This window comes from Rhinolophus sinicus, chromosome X, assembly GCF_036562045.2.
Source record: "Rhinolophus sinicus isolate RSC01 chromosome X, ASM3656204v1, whole genome shotgun sequence".
In the NCBI taxonomy this organism is placed as follows: domain Eukaryota; kingdom Metazoa; phylum Chordata; class Mammalia; order Chiroptera; family Rhinolophidae; genus Rhinolophus; species Rhinolophus sinicus.
Genome location: NC_133768.1, coordinates 113,566,976 through 113,583,331, shown reverse-complemented (window position 1 = coordinate 113,583,331; position 16,356 = coordinate 113,566,976). Strand labels below are relative to the sequence as shown.

Genomic DNA, 16,356 nt, shown 5'->3' with positions numbered 1-16,356 from the left:
CTAGCCCCCCACACATATTTGTTTTTACCTACAATCTTCACCATTTCAGTAAACGCTAATCCAATTTTTCAAATTGCTCAGCTCTGAAGTTTGACAATCAGCCTTGACTCCTCTCTTTTTCTCACAGCAAATATCTAATCTGTCAGTAAATGTTGTCAGGTCTACCATCAAAATACATCCAGAACCAAGGCATGCCTCATCTCCTCCATCGATACCATCCTGGTCTAAACTACCATCATCTCGCACCTGGATCGCTGCAGCAGCCTCATCTCCCTGCTTGCTCCACACAGACAATAAGTAAACAACCAAATGTATAAAATATCAGAGTGGTAGATATTATGAAGAAGGATCCTGCTAACATATAAGTCAGACCATGTTACTCCTCTGCTCAAAACCTTCCAATGGCTCCCCATATCAAGGGAAAAACCAAAGTCCTTACAAAAACCAGTGAATTCTCATGAACTCTGATCTCATCTTTTATCACTTTCTACTTACTTAAAACAGACATACAGGCCTCCCTGTTGTCTTTCATCACACCACGTTTACTCCTGCCTCAGGTCTTTTGTACTTGAGGTGGCCTGTGTCTGGACTATTCTAACCCCAGATACTCCTATCGCTATCTTCCTCATTTCCTTCAAGTCTCTGCTCAAATATCACTTTGTCAGTAAAGCCTTCCCTGACCAATAACTGTAAAACGGTCCCTCCCACTATCAATCTGTGCCCCTCACACTGTGCTAAGTTATTCTTCAGGACACTTATCACCGTTTAACATATCTACACATCTCCTCTCATAAACTGTAAACCCCATGAAGGGAGAAATTTTTTTCTGCTTTGTTCATTGCTATATCATTGGTGCCTCAGATACAATTTGGTATGTAATAAATGCTCAATAAGTATTTGTTGAATAAGTTAGACAATAGAGTAGGATGGCAAGGTTACTGGTACCCAGAACTCCCACATAGCCCATCTGTCAATCTGGTGAATAGATAAGAGATCCAGATGCCTTAACAGCTGCACCAGTTTCTCTTAGCGATATCAGTTAATGTTTCTTTGCCTCTCTGAATCTCCTGTTTGTATATACTCGGGTGCCAAAAAAATGTACACCAGTGGACACTTTGGTCAATGTTGCTCAAGCAGTAGTTTGCTATAATCAAAAGTGTCTGGACGCTGATGGTAACCACTCTGAACACCTCTTGGAATCGCAGAAGTCACACGTGACTTGTATTCATCTTTTGTGATCGGTATACATTGAGTATTACAATTTCAATATGGTTTTCCTTTCTTAAAATGTATATATACATTTTTGGCACCCTCTGTATATGAGGTGAGATAGCTGTGTAATAAAAGAAAGAGGAACACTTGATTTAAGGAAGAAAGAGTGGGGCTAAAATCCCAGCTCTGCCACTTTGAATCTGTTTGACTTTAGACATGTTACCTAACTTCTCTGAACATAAAATTTACAATGGGAATAACAGTATTATAATAGTGTGAAGAACATTGTGATTCCGTGAAGCCTGGCTACTTGTATAAGGTAGAAATGACGATGAAATACAATAACGGAATATGAAACTGCTCTGTAAAGTGCTACAGAATGTCCAATGTCACTATTCCCTGCACCACATTGGGAAAAAGATATCAAGGAGTCAAGCAACGTTACTAAAAATGTTTTGCACTTTGGGAAAGAACATTCCAGATAAAATACTAAGTACCACGGTAGCTTATTTATTGTCTGGTACTAGGTGCTTCTGGTTCAAGTTAGCCTGTGATGTGTTAAATCCACCAAAGGAGGCCAACCATTCCCAGGGAAATCTTGCTGCAGGACTCTTTCAGTCCCCCTAGTGGCCAGAGAGTGGGACAACACTTCCATAAGCAAAGAACTTAATTCAACCTGAGAAAACAGAGCCCATGATTAGGGGATGTGCCATTTCAGAAAGCTACATTGTCTAATTCAGAAAAACCATTACATATGTATAAAAAGTTTTCACACGCCCCTTAGTCCCACAATTGTTTGATTTGTTCTTTTCACTTCTCTCACTTAACCAACAGCCTGCAAACCCATTTATACAGAACTTCAAAGCAAGCCACCATGTTCAAAATAATCCTTGAGAGTAGAATAATAATTCTTCATCTGACCACCATACTGGGCATCTTCATTGGTTCTCATGCCAAACTGAGACCCATTAATCCCTTCAATTTTAATTCATTCCTCATATGTTGCATAGTTTTATAGTCAAAGACATCAAAACATGTTCCCAGCAAGGGCAATGATATAGTCAAAGGAACATATGAAGAAACTAGTAACTAACTTGACTGAGATAGCACTGTTGTAAAAGCAGAAATAGATTTCAAGCCCTTAGTCAAATTCACTCTTCATTGTCTTTCCAGAGATACCACCCTATGGTGTTTGAAATATCCATCAAGAACTATTGCTTGAGTTTAATCATGTCCCAACTAATCCATAAAGGATAACAGGCAGCCACAGGTGATATTGCTAACCACTTCAGCCTACATTAATTCATTTCTGTTTTGAAGGCATACATTTAAAAAATCCATACCATACAATCCAGCATCTCATCATACTGACACCATCGTTTTGCCATTATATATATATATACATATATATATATATATATATATATATATATATATATATGAACTCATTGAGGGTAGTGACCTCAAGATTCTCCCTGAATTGTGTCCTTTTGCCCCTGATCTCCTCTTAGCACACAGTTAGGAATATAGCACATGCTTAATGAAAAGTAGTTGATTAATGGATACTTTTTTATCAACTTTTTAAATTAAATTTATTAGAGTGACATTGGTTAGTAAAATTATATAGGTTTCAAGTGTACATTTCTATAATGCATCATCTATATATCGCAATTCTGTGTTCACCACCTAGAGTCAGTTCCCTTTCCATCACCATATATTTGACCCCCTTCATCCTCTTCTACTACCCCTTGCCCCCCTTACCCTCTGGTAACCACTAAACTATTGTCTGTGTCTATGAGTTTTTGTTTGCTTGTCTTGTTCATTTGTTGCTTTCAGTTTTATATCCCACATATGAGTGAAGCCATATGGTTTTCGGCTTTTTCTATCTGATTTATTTCCCTTAGCATGATAATCTCAAGATCCACCCATGTTGTTGTAAATGGCGGTATTTCATCTTATAGCCAAGTAATATTCCATTGTGTATATAGACCACATCTTCTTTAGCCAATCATCTATCGAAAGACACTTTGGTTGTTTTGGCCACCGTGAATAATGCTGCAATGAACATAGCGGTACATACATCTTTACGGATAAATGTTTTCAGATTTTTTGGGTAGATACCCAGGAGAGGGATTGCTGGGTCATATGGTAATTCTATTCTTAATTTTTTGAGGAACCTCCACACTGCCTTCCATAACGGCTGCACCAATCTGCATTCCCACCAACAGTGTATGAGGGTTCCTTTTTCTCCACAGCCTCTCCAACATTTTTTTTTTTAATTTTATTTTATTAAATTTATTGGGGTGACAATTGTTAGTAAAATTACATAGATTTCAGGTGTACAATTCTGTATCACATCATCTATAAATCCCATTGTGTGTTCACCACCCAGAGTCAGTTCTCCTTCCATCACCATATATTTGATCCCCCTTACCCTCCTCTCCCATCCCCCAACCCCCTTACCCTCTGGTAACCAGTAAACTATACTATTCAGTGGTAAGAAAAGATGATATAGGAACATTTGTGACAACATGGATGGATCTTGAGAGTATAATGCTAAGCGAAATAAGTCAGACAGAAAAAGCATAGAACCATATAATTTCACTGATATGTGGTATATAAACCAAAACAACAACAAAAAACAACAACAAAAAATGATAGCCATTCTTAAAAGACAATTTTATTAGGGTCATCTCTAAGGACAGCTAGGTCACAATAGGACCTTTTATTCAGGGCCTACAGTTCACTCACCATTCCCAGGACATAATAGCTGTAACTAATTAGATTTGCCCTTAGCCTACTGTTAATGAGGCCAGAGTTCAGTTTTTTATAGGTGAATATTCTCTCTGCTTCATGGTTATGGAGTGCATCCCCGAAAAGAAGCCCAAGTTATATGAGAGTAAATGAACCATTTCCTCATCTAGAAATACACACCAGAAGGAGTGGTGGCATTTACTTTATCCAAAGGACAACATATAAAAACAAAATTATGACTCCAGCTGCTTACACAAACCTAAACATAAGCCAAATGTAGCTAGTGATTTCTTTGGCCTAGTTTGCATTTCTTATCTCTTCGTGTCAGTTTTCTGTATAGAAATGATTATTCTTTATCCCCTTGCTAATAGTTCCCAAATCCAAATACTAGAAAGAGTACTGTTAACTGCATAAGCCTTATTAGGTTTCTTTCCTACTGTTCTGTAAAGACCTGAAAATTTTAGGGACTCATTCAGAAAGGGGCTGTCATTACCAATTCTAATTCACAACTGAGGCAAACTGAGAACAGTATCCCTCACAGCATTCATGCAGAATGAAATGAAGTATACTTTAACTTACAGCACAGCAGTGAAAACTTTCAGCCTTGTAAGTCCCAGAGGTATTCAAAAGTCAGGTACTTTCAGCAAGGTTGCAAGATACAAGGTCAATATACAAAAATAAATTATATTTCTATGTACCAGCAATGAACAATTTAAAAAGGATATTAAGAAAACTAGTCCATTCAGAATAGCATCGGAAAATTAAAATATTTAGAAATTAATTTAACAAAAGAAATGCAAAATTTACACTCTTGTTGAAAAAAGTGAAGAGATATAAATATGTGGAAAGGCATCACATGGTCATGGATCAGAAGACTTAACATTGTTAAAGATGGCAATACTCCCCAAATTGATCTATAGATTCATTGCAAACTCAATCAGAACCCCAACTGGCTTCTTTGTAGAAATTTACAAGCTGATCCTAAACTTCATACAGAGATTCAAGGGACCCAGAATAACGAAAAAAATCTTTTAAAAAAAAGAAGAACATATTTGGAAGACTCACTTCCCCATTTCAAAACTTACTAAAAACCTACAGTAATTAAGACAGTTTGGTATGAGTATAGGATTAATGGAATATAGTTTAGAGTTCAGAACAAACCCTCACATTTACTTATACTCAACAGATTTTACCCAAAGGCTGCTAAGACAGTTAAGTGGGGGAACAATTCAACAAATGGTGCAGTGATGACTGGATATCTACATGCAAAAGAAGTCGGACCCCTACTCACATTTTATGAGTTACATAAAAATGAACTCAAAATTGATAAAACTATAAAACTCTTAGAATAAAACCTAAGTGTACATCTTTGTAACCTTGGATTAGGCAGAGCCTTTTTAGATATGACATGAAAATCACAAGCCACATAAAAAAATAGATTGGACTTTATCCAAATTAAAATGTTTGTGCTTCAGTGGATACCATCAAGAAAGAGATAAGACACCTCACAAAATGTGATAACATATTCACAAGTCATAATTTCTTACAGGACTTGTATCCAGAATGTATTTTAAAAACTCTTACTATTCAGTAATTAAAAGGCAAATAACCCAATTAAAAATGAACGAAGGGTGTGAATAGACATTTCTCCAAAGAAGACATATAAACCTCCAATAAGCACGTGAAAAGATGCTTTGTAGTCATTAGGGAAATGTAAATCAAAACCATTTAAGATACTACTTTATACCCACTAGGATGGCTATAATTAAAAAGACAGAGAATAACAAGTATTAGTGGGATGTAGAAAAACTGGAACATTCATATATTGCTGGTGGGATTGTAAAACTGTGCAGCTAATTTTATTTTAATTTTATTATTAGCTTCAGGTGTATAAAACAACACAATGATTAAACATTTACAGCCCTCACAAAGTTATAGCCCGAAACAAGTCTACTAACCATCTGACACTGTATATAGCTATTACAGTACCACTGACTATAGTCCCCATACTGTATTTTACATTCCATGACTATATATTTTATAATTACAGTTGACATTCAATATTATTTTATATTAGTTTTGGGTATACAGCATAGTGGTTAGGCATTTACATAATCCAAAATGCCCATCAATAGATGATTGGATAAAGAAATTGTGGTACATCTATACAATGGAATATTACTTTGCCATAAAAAAGAATGAAATCTTACCATTTGCAACAACATGGATGAACCTAGAGGGTATTATGCTAAGTAAAATAAGTCACACAGAGAAAGACAAAGACCACATGATCTCACTTATATGTGGAATCTAAAGAACAGAATAAATGAAGAAACAAAACAGACATAGACTCAAAGATACAGAGAAAAACTGATGGTTGCTAGAAGGGAAGGGGGGTAGGGGGAGGGTGAGAAAGGTGACGGGATTAGGAAATACAAATAGGTAGTTACAAAATAGTCACAGGGATGTGAAATACAGTATGGGGAATATAGTCAATAAAGTTGAAAAGACTATGTAGGGTGTCAGATGGGTACTAGACTTATTGGAGGGATCACTTAATAAATTATATAAATGGTGCAGCTACTTTTGAAAATAGTTTGGGAATTCCTCAAAAGGTTAAATAGAGTTATCATATGATCCAGAAACTCCACTTGTAGGTATGTACCCAAAAGAATTGAAAATATATGTTCACACACCCACGGAAAATTCCTGTACATCAATGTTTATAGCAGTATTCTTTATGACAGCCAAAAGAAGGAAAAAACTCATATGTCCATCAACTGTGGTACATAAAATGTGGTTCATCCATATAATGAAGCATTATATGGTTATAAAAAAGAATGAAGTACTGATATATGCTTCAACATGGATGAACACTGAAAATATTATTCTACATGAAAGAAGCTAGTCACAAAAGACCATATATTGCATGATTCCATTAGTATGAACTGTTAGAATAAACAAATCCATCGAGACCAAAAGTAGGTTGGTGGTTGATAATTGCTGAGTATTGGGGGGTGGGGGCTGCTAAGTGATTAAAATGTTCTAAAATTGATTGTAGTGATGGGCACCCAACTCTGAATATACTAAGAATCATTCACTGTACATTTTAAATGGCTGAATTAGATATATTGTGAATTATGTCTCAATGAAGCTGTTATTAAAAATAAAACTCAGGTACTGCATGATTTAACTTGGCAGCATTGTCACGCAAGAAGCACTTTAGAGCTAAAAGCTTCTCTAGATGAGCTACTGTCAACCGTGCTGTGGCCTACAGGTGGCAGCAGGAATTGGCGTGAGAGAGAAAGAAGGGGTGGCAGCCCCCATGAGTGTGCAAGGAATTGTGCATGATCCAGTCTATTATCTCTGTGCAGCAGCCATTGAAAGTAGCCCTTACTGAGCAACACTGTAAAACATGACCTGTCAGGTGGGAAGCTTAGGGAGAAAAAGCTAGAAACACTGCTCTATAGAGCTTCCTCCATGTGGTAAACAAATGATATAGAAAATGCAACTCTTTCTATTCCTTCAATAGCAGAGGGGTACTCACTAAGCACCCTCCTGACCTCCTCAAACCTACCTGAGTGCAAGGGAATCAATTGAAAGACATTGGGTCTTTTCTTTGAAAAGGGTCCAATCCAAATACGAGATTTTATAATGCTCTTCAATATGATGAATGCCAATCAATACTGGTAACTATACAGAACTTGACAAACAATGAGCAAAAAAACAGCCAGCTTTGTGCTTAGGATGAGGATAACTTACTCTGAACTCAACATCTTAGAACTTGATACAATGCTGGCAGGAGTAGTCTGAGGTAAGATAACTTCTTTTAATATCTTTCTTTGTTTTCAAGTGATTAATTGACATTAGACATCAGCGTGCAAGCTCAGCCAGACACTTCCAGTAGGTCCTACTTATGAAAGGGCTATGGTGATCTGATCCAGACAGAGCTGACTCAGAGGGGAGAGGGTCCTGTTATTCTCAGGCTTTGAGAAAAGGTGGCCAAATTATAATTAAATATATGTGTGTATATACAGAGGGTGCAAAAAATGTATACACATTTTAAGAAAGAAAAAAAAACTGTATTAACATTGTAATACTCAATATATGCCGATAACAAAAGATGAATACAGGTCACGTTTGACTTCTGCAATTATAAGAGGTGCTCAAAGTGGTTCCCATCAGTGTCCAGACACTTCTGATTATGGCGAACTACTGCTTGAGCAACGTTGACCAAAGTGTCCACTTGTATACATTTTTTGGCACCCCCAGCATATATTTCACAGGATGTAAAGTCCAGCATAGGGAATATAGTCAATGGTATTGTAATAGCTCTGTACGGTATTAGATGGGTAGTAAACTTGGGGGTGGGGTGGTTATCACTTTGTGAGGGGTGTAAATGTCTAATCACTATGTTGTTTTGTACACCTGAAACTAGTTTTAAAAATAGCAAAGCTAGAGAGAGAGAGAGAGGTTGCCAAAATGACCAGTAGACAGAGCGAGACAGAGATCAAGAGAGGCAGAGACAGCAGGCGGCAAAATACTTCATGAAATTGTCAACTCCTTAAGCCCTCTAGTTCAGCTCCCTCAGCAAGTGTTGAATTAGGTTCCATCTTCAAGGTAAAAAAGTCCAGCTATTCATTTTGTTATCCCCTCAAGTCATCTAGTCTTAAAAGAGGGGTTCTGGGGTTGATCTGATTTGTTACTCTCCAGATTTAACAAAAAACAATCTTTAGGGGCATGCCACAGGTGTAATGAGATAAGAATCCTGAAAAGTAGGGAGAAGAATTTATGTTTCAATGTAAAAATCATTAAAGACGTGGAAAGAAAGGAAATCAGGGACAGGCAACACTTGAGAAAGCAGCAGACAAAGGAAAAATGGTGAAGGTACGGGATGGAGAGAGGTTTCCTTCTTCCTCTCTGACCAACCTCATAAAACTTGATTTTTGTTTGCTTTTGATTTTTCAGAATCATGATTTCAGGTTTGCTTATAAAATAAGTCCCTTGCTTGCCACACACAGCCCGCATTCTGCTCCCTGCTAGAGCAGAGTTCTGTATGAAACTGGTGGTGTCGATATCACCATGACAATAATAGTAATAACGACAAGAAGAAGAAGAAGGAGAAGGAGAAGGAGAAGGAGAGGAAGAGGAAGAGGAAGAGGAAGAGGAAGAGGAAGAGGAAGAGGAAGAAGAAGAAGAAGAAGAAGAAGAAGAAGAAGAAGAAGAAGAAGAAATTGTCCATGCCCCTAACTCCAACTCACATAATTTCACCAACAGCAGCCACAGGACAAGTAAAAGTAAGGATGCCAAAGAGTTATTTGTTTTAAATGCAAATATGTATACCAGATGAGAAAATTACTACTGAGAGGAAAAACACTTAAAAATAAAATTAAATGTGCCAGCAAATTCAATATATCATGTTAAAGTTTACAGCTCAAAGAATGGAAGTCTGATGAGGTAAAATTAGCACTGGCAAGAAAGCACCCCAAAGTGACCCTATAATTGGAAGGCGGCAAGCTTCATTGAAAATCTCTCTCACTGATGTTAACCTTTGGCCAAGCTTAGAGAGATATTCTGTGGAACAAGAGGAGGAGCCCTCCATCGCTACATCTTGCCTGTATTTCAAAATGGGGTACCAGCCAGTGTGGCTATGTGGTCCTCAGGTTCTCACTGTTGGTACCCAGACCGAATTCACCAGCTATTGGCTGACCATGGGGAAAGGATGTTTTTTTCCAACATACTGATCCCGAAGGCCTGTGGACAGAGTGTCAGTGTATCTTGATCCCAATGCAAAATTCTGCTTTACAGAACAAACTGCTCTCTGAAAGACTATCATGCAAAACTGCTGGATAACTGAGGAGGGAAAGGAGATGGAAAGATGAATTAATCAAATGTCTTATTTTGAAATAACTCATAGAGAAGGGCAGGATTTGCCAATTTCAAAGCACTAATCAAATACTAGTTATTATGAAGACCCCAACAAAATACCAAAAGAAAAATTAAAACATTCTTTTTGCATCTAGATAACTTATCTAAACCCCAACTGTAATTCCAGCACAGGATCCATGGGCCTTAACTCCCAAGAATAAATATTTGTCATATTATTGTGTTGTTTGCTGGTATACAAAGTGCCCTACTTCTGTCAATTGGGACAGTGGTCAATTAACAAAGTTGTAGTCTTGTTTGATCTCTGAAAGAAGACAGCTCCATAAAATATCAGCAGGGTTACACACAAGCCCCATCACTTTTTATGATTCCTCCTGTTCAAACCACATGGTAAATTAAGTAAAAGCAAAAACAAAACAGAAAAAAACATAAAAGACCACCTTCAGCCGCTCATCTCCCAGCAGAAACGTAAATGCGTAAGAACACAGATTTATTCCAGAAATTACTGAAGTTTAAAAATTCTCACCCCTACAATTAACTCATGTGTATAAACACATACACAACTGGAAAAGGGAAGAACCCAAAGCTTCTTGGAGGCATCTAGAATTTTGAGATCTTTAACTTAAAGTTGGCACATAACACATGCAATACAGAGAAGGCGAAAGCTGCGTTTGGCTTTTAAAAAATCCCTTGTCTTTCACCAAATTGTGCCCCTACAAAGTGAGGGAAAGAAAGAGAAAGTAAGAAAATATTTTTAGATTGGGATTGGTTGCATTCTGATGAAATTTTCAAAAACTTAACTCAAGTATTCATGTATTTTCTATATCCTAGAAATGAAAATTCTTTGTCAAACCACAAGTCAGGAACACCAGTTTTCCCTTTAACTAAACTCCCATGACCAAGGCAGCAATCACAAACCAAGAAAGAGGAAGCAATCTTGTACTTTCTTCAGGTACTGCAAAATTCTCCCTAGTTCAGGTCACTAATTTAAGCAGGTCTTTATAATAGAGACGTTTTTCCATTAAGGCCTTGGATAAAATCACCTAGCTTATCCCACACCTGATAGTAAAAACTTTTTTGCTCTCTATAGCCACTTCCTGAAAATTTCAGGTTATGTCTTCGAAGATAGACAACCTGTAACTAATATGTGGAATCATTCATTTCATCCCTTTTAACTGAATTAGTTGGAGGGGGCATGCAGAAGAAGGAAGCTTCCAGTGACTGGGTTTAGCATAATAGTAGGTCAACAAGCCCCTTACAGTAGAAGAGGGTTCTGCTGACTAGTGACAGCCCTGCCAAACAAACAAACAAAACCAATTAACCAAGTTCTTATAAAATGAAAAATACCTTTTATCTCATAGTAGAACCACCTGGCAAAAATAACAAAAACAAACCAACCAAAACACTCCAAATTATCTGGAAAAGTCTTTGACCCTATAAATGAACCCTTTGAAAATACTGTAAGCCAAACCTTAAAAAACTAATAGGATGTAAAGTCTGGTAAGAAGCTCTTTCTTCAATAACCTAGAAAATATTTTATGAAATCCTATCCTCTTTGTTTTCTAATAGTATGCTATCAATCTTCCAAGAACAGAAGCATCAGTGAAAAGAGGCAAATTGTTGAATTTAAGTCATCAAAGATGCTAAGGCTAACAAAGACATTTCAGAAAAGTCACAGATAAAAGAAAATAACTACAGAAACACAGAATGATACGCAATTCCATGGGTATATCAGTACCCAGCAGACCTGAGGAGTTAGTTTGCCAGTCAACATTCCCTCCCTCACTGAGATAAACTAATATCTTCGTTTGCTGGGGAAACAAATCATCAACATGGTCTCCAAGGAGCTCAACAACTGCATTAAAGAAGAATTTTTAATAAGCAAGACGAAATTGACCACCACTTTTCTCATTTTCTAATTAAAACTTTTGGGCAAGATTATGGCTCATAGGTCCCTAACAGGTCTTACTCAGTTTGTTAGAAGTAACAGCTTGTGTTTTTAAATGAAAGAACATGTTGAAGAGCCGTACTCTTCCCTCCCCAAAGAAGATTTCTGAGCACACTGGAATAGTAGGCAATCCTTTACAATTTATTTTCTAACACTTTTATAAGCCAGGCTCAAATCTGGTTAAATTCTTCATTAAAAGAACATTCTCCTCTTTATAGACCGATGCAAACTTGAAGTGGGGGACTGTGCTGTTACAATCCACAGAAATAATAAACACTTTACAAGAAAAAAAACTGACCCAAGCAGCTACTTCCAACACAGTCAACCTGTGAGGGCAAATCCTGCCCAGTGTTTACTAAGGAAGTTGTCCTTTGGTTTTCCAATACGTTTGCCTGCTCTAATCCTGCCTGGTTGGATTCTCTGTGCTGACCTCCAACCCTAGACAAGTAAGCAAATGTTGCCAGGAAAAGAACTTCACCCCTTCTCCTTAGAACCCAGAGACCACCTTCTTGATCCCGCACTCCATTTTATTGCTTTGAAGGAAGCGGGCTGAGAAAGGCTTGGGCCAGTCTTCTTGCCTCTAACCTGCCAAGACCCACCACAGGCGGGAGGGCAAACTCTAATACACCCTAAGCGGAGAAACTGCCCATCCTTCTTGCCCAGGTTTACAGATTTGGGGAAGAGGAGGAGAAAAAGTAGTAGAGGGCTTAAAGACTTTGTTTCCCAACGTGGCCCTTGCAACTGGACTTCAGTTTGGAGCCCTTGGGACATGGAATAGCAGGAGGCGGCGAAGATTTTCGGAGGCTGGGAGTGGAAAGTTCTCAAGCAATCTGCGAGGGCACGCACCAGCACCCAGGGCTCTCAGCCGTAGTGATTTTGGCGCCCAGGGGAGGTTTGGAACTGTAAGGTCAAGTCTTCGCAGGCCTGGAGTACTTGTTAGGCTCCCGATTTGGGGAGGCCTTTTCTAGGGGTCCCTTTGGAGCTTTCCCAGGGGCAGACTGTTCACGCGGGGAAGAGAAGATGTCACCTAGAATGCATGACTGACTCGGCTGAAAGATATTTCTAAAAGGAGAAACTTACCGAATGTCACCGTAAGGTCCGGAGTAAGTCTCCATCCAGGGGCCCATCTCGCTTTTGACACAACTGGGGCTTGGATAGGGCACTCTGCTCACCACACCGCCAGGATACCACACATCAGGTGGGGGGAAGTCACCGTCCTGCCCCGCCAGCCCTTGAGGTGGCCGAGGGTAGCCGTAGGGGGCTACGGCCCCCGCCTCACCCGCGCTGCCCCCAAGGCTACCAGCACAGGGCCCATACACCTGCCCTTCCTCGGCTGTGAAGAGAGTGTGCCAGGAAGAGGAGGCGGCGGCGGCTGCGGGCGAGCTGGAGCTGGGTCCCGCGGCACCCCCGCCGTGCAGGCTCCCCAGATCCCCGTAGCGGCATTGCGCCGCCGCGGCTGCCCAGGCACTGCCGTAGTCCAGCGGGTTCTCCAGCTTGATGCGGGCGTGAGGATGGGGAGGCGGCGGAGGGGGCAGCGGCCCCGCCAGGGCGAGCGGAAAGTTGTAGTAGTCGCGACTCTGATAAGCCGCTGCCTCTTCCAGTGCTCCAGACTTGTAGACAGACAGGGTGGATGGCAGCTCAAGTGTCCCAGAGACCTCTGCTTCGCCGCTGCCAGAGCAGCCCAGGCTGTCGCCGTCCAGCCCTTTGGTGTAACCTGCCTTGAAAGGGGAATACTGAGAAGTGTCTTCGGCGCCCTTACTTGGGCCATCATCCAGCAGAGAACCTTTGCATTCGGCCAGCTGGGCGCAAGGAGTGGGACGCACAGTGGGTGGCCCTCCCAGGAGCGGAGCGTACATGCAGTCCCCCCGAAGCGGCTCCCCTGGACTCAGGTGCTCCAAGGCCTCCACACCCAAGCCCATGGACACCGATACTGCCTTACACAACTCCTTGGCGCTGTCCGAGATGCTTGAACTGCCCGCTAGGTAACTGTCCTTGGAGGACGTGGGAGCCACAGCGGCCTCCCTCGCTCTCCCGCTGCAGCTGCCTTCGGATACCGCCTGCTGCGGCGGCGGCGGCGGCTGCGGCTGTGGCTGCTGCTGCTCGAGGAGTTGCATGGCGCCGGCCTCACTCAGGATGTCTTTCAGGTCGGCAGAACAGCCACTTAATACCGGGAAAGTGGGGCCCAGCAGGGACAACGTGGATGGGGCAGCTGAGTCATCTTCGTCCGGAGGTGCTGGCGGCGGCTGCTGCAGCCCCTTGCCGGCGGCCGACGCAGCTCCGGGCTCTGAGAGGCAGCCGCTCTCCGTGTGGCCCTCGGGGGCTGAGTGAGGTGGAGGCTGCTGTTCGTCCTCCAGGGCCAGGAAGCCTGTGGGGCACCTGCTCTGGCTTTGGGGAGAGCCATCCTCACCCTGCTGCTGCTGCTGCTGCGGCTGCTGCCCCGGACTGGTCTCCTGCTGCTGCAGCAAACGAGCGCCGGGAGGTGCTGCGCTCGCAGCGGCCTCAGGGAGCCGGGGACCGGGGGTCTGGATCACTTCGCGGACGCTCTGGAACAGGTTCTGGAAAGCTCCTCGATAGGTCTTGGACGGCGGCCGGGGGTACAGCCTCCCCAACCCTAACTGCACCTCCATTCTTGAGCTTGGTTGAATCTTCCACCGAATTCCTTTATCCCACTTCCCTTTCTGTCGCTGAGAAGAGTTCAACAGGCTTCGATGCGGTAGTCACTGCAGCGAGCTGCCCACCTGCGGGGCGCTCCTGAGAAAGAAACTTGCCGGAATAACCATACAAGAGCGCTCTGACAGCCCCCAAGTCTCCTGCAGACGAAAACACGCTGGGCTCACAGTCTGTTCCTGAATACTTGGACGGTAGATTCTAAAGATGCTCAAATCTTGAAGAAAAAAAGGGGGGAGGGGGCTCTCCACCTTACAGATTCAGTGTTCACTGAAGCAGGTGCAGTAGGAACCGGGCTGTTTTTCTTCCTTTCTTTTTTGGTTTTGATTTCGTTTGAATGTTTTCTTTTTGTTTGTTTTGGTTCGTTTCGGGGTTTTGTTTGTTGTTGTTGCTGTTGTTTTTTTGGCTACAGAAGACCTGACTGCCTTTTCATCCTTTGATCTTTGGTCCCACAAAGTGGCGGAGTGTGCATGCAGGGGAAGGTGGAGAGGGAGTTAGGGGAACCCGGGGGCCCAGCTCGCGTGCAGCCAGATTCTGACTGAGGTGCTGAAGGGACTCCGCGGGCGTTTGGCTACCCAGATCCGTCTCTGAAACGCGCAGCTAGCTCGCCCGCTCGCAGCCAAAGGGAGTTACCTCTCTGCAAACTCGGCCGGGCCGGCTGGGCCGACGGGGGCGGGGAGGGGGGTGTAGAGGGGCAGCAAAGAGGAGCTGGCGCAGGCAGCAGCAGGAGAGGAGACCGGTGGGGGGGCGGGGAGGAAGACAAAGGCAACCGTCAGTCCTACCCTGCACTTTCCTCGCTTCCTCCGAGTCTCTAGCAGCTTTTAAAAACTTCACCGAAGAGGAAAGGGGAGCTCCGGGGCGGCGCCTTCGAAGCCGCTGCGCGGCAAGAGGCGTTGGCTGTCGCCCGAGCCCGGCTGGGGTTGACGCGGTGCGTCCCTTCGGCTCCTGCCCCGCACTGGAGCGGCTAGCTTGGTCTCTTTCCCTCCGTCGCCTCCTCTGCCTCCAGGCTTGCTCGGGACCCTCTGGCTCTCCCAGCACGTTGGCTCCCCAGGATCTCCGAGGGGCGCTGGGAGGTGGAGAGCGAATGCAACAGTTTGCGAGTCGGGTCCCGCCCCCGCCTGGCCGGCCTCCTCGCCCTCCCACCCCCTTTCTCCCTCCCCTCTGGGTTCCTCTTCTCTCCTCCCCTCCGCGCGCGCAAAAGCTGAGTGGCTTTGGAGAAACAAGTGCTGGCGCAGCGTGGGTGAGCGCAGGAGACGACCGCTCTAGCCCAGGAAGACCCCAGCTCCCCGAATACCTCCTGCGTTCCCGGATCAGGTTTTAGGCGGCAGGACTGAAGCTTTAACCTGGAGCTTTATTTTGAGGACAGGGCTACCGGAGCTCCCAGAGGCCAACACTTACCAGATTTGGTTCCGAAGTCCAATCTCCAAACAGCCACTGTACGTGCGTGTGGTGGGAGGAGTGGGAAGAGGCGATAGGATCGTTAGCTCCTTAGCTCCTTCGGCTAGGGACTTTGTTCAGGGCGGAAAGCTGCAGATGGGAGGGTCTCCTACCAAACTGAGGACGAGCTATGGCCAAGCCAAGAGATACTTGTTGAAACCTTTCAGATTTCTCCATTAGGGGTACATTGGGCCTCCTGGCATGGTACCAGCTACTCTAGGAACCCTCTGCCTGGGAACCAGAGGTCATCTCTACCCTCGTTTCTTCCCTTTTCCCTGTCTGGAATTGCCTCTAACCACACGCTTCTCACCTATCCAGATGTGCAAAGGCAAAATCACCCAGACAAGCAGGTAAACACCCAAACACCAGAAACACGTGTCACGTACACAGGGACCTCGATTTTGCCCAGCGTTTTGCGGACGTTTGCTTACATACAGGCACTTCCTTTTCTA

The 16,356-nt window shown here is 42.8% G+C and overlaps 1 protein-coding gene across 5 annotated transcripts in view; it reads right to left on the bottom strand.

The window, feature by feature from the left end:
* The window catches only part of AR (androgen receptor), a 196,219-nt gene extending 180,355 nt beyond the window's left edge, over positions 1-15,864 (bottom strand). For 2 of the 5 annotated variants that reach the window (XM_074324332.1, XM_019716788.2), the window contains exon 1: positions 12,881-15,864. In XM_074324332.1, the coding sequence (XP_074180433.1) occupies positions 12,881-14,427 (1,547 nt within the window). In that variant the 5' untranslated portion in view covers positions 14,428-15,864. The remainder of the gene's footprint in view (positions 1-12,880) is intronic. The other 3 variants (XM_074324333.1, XM_074324334.1, XM_019716790.2) reach the window with 3 other exon arrangements.
* Between the last annotated feature and the right edge of the window lie 492 nt (positions 15,865-16,356).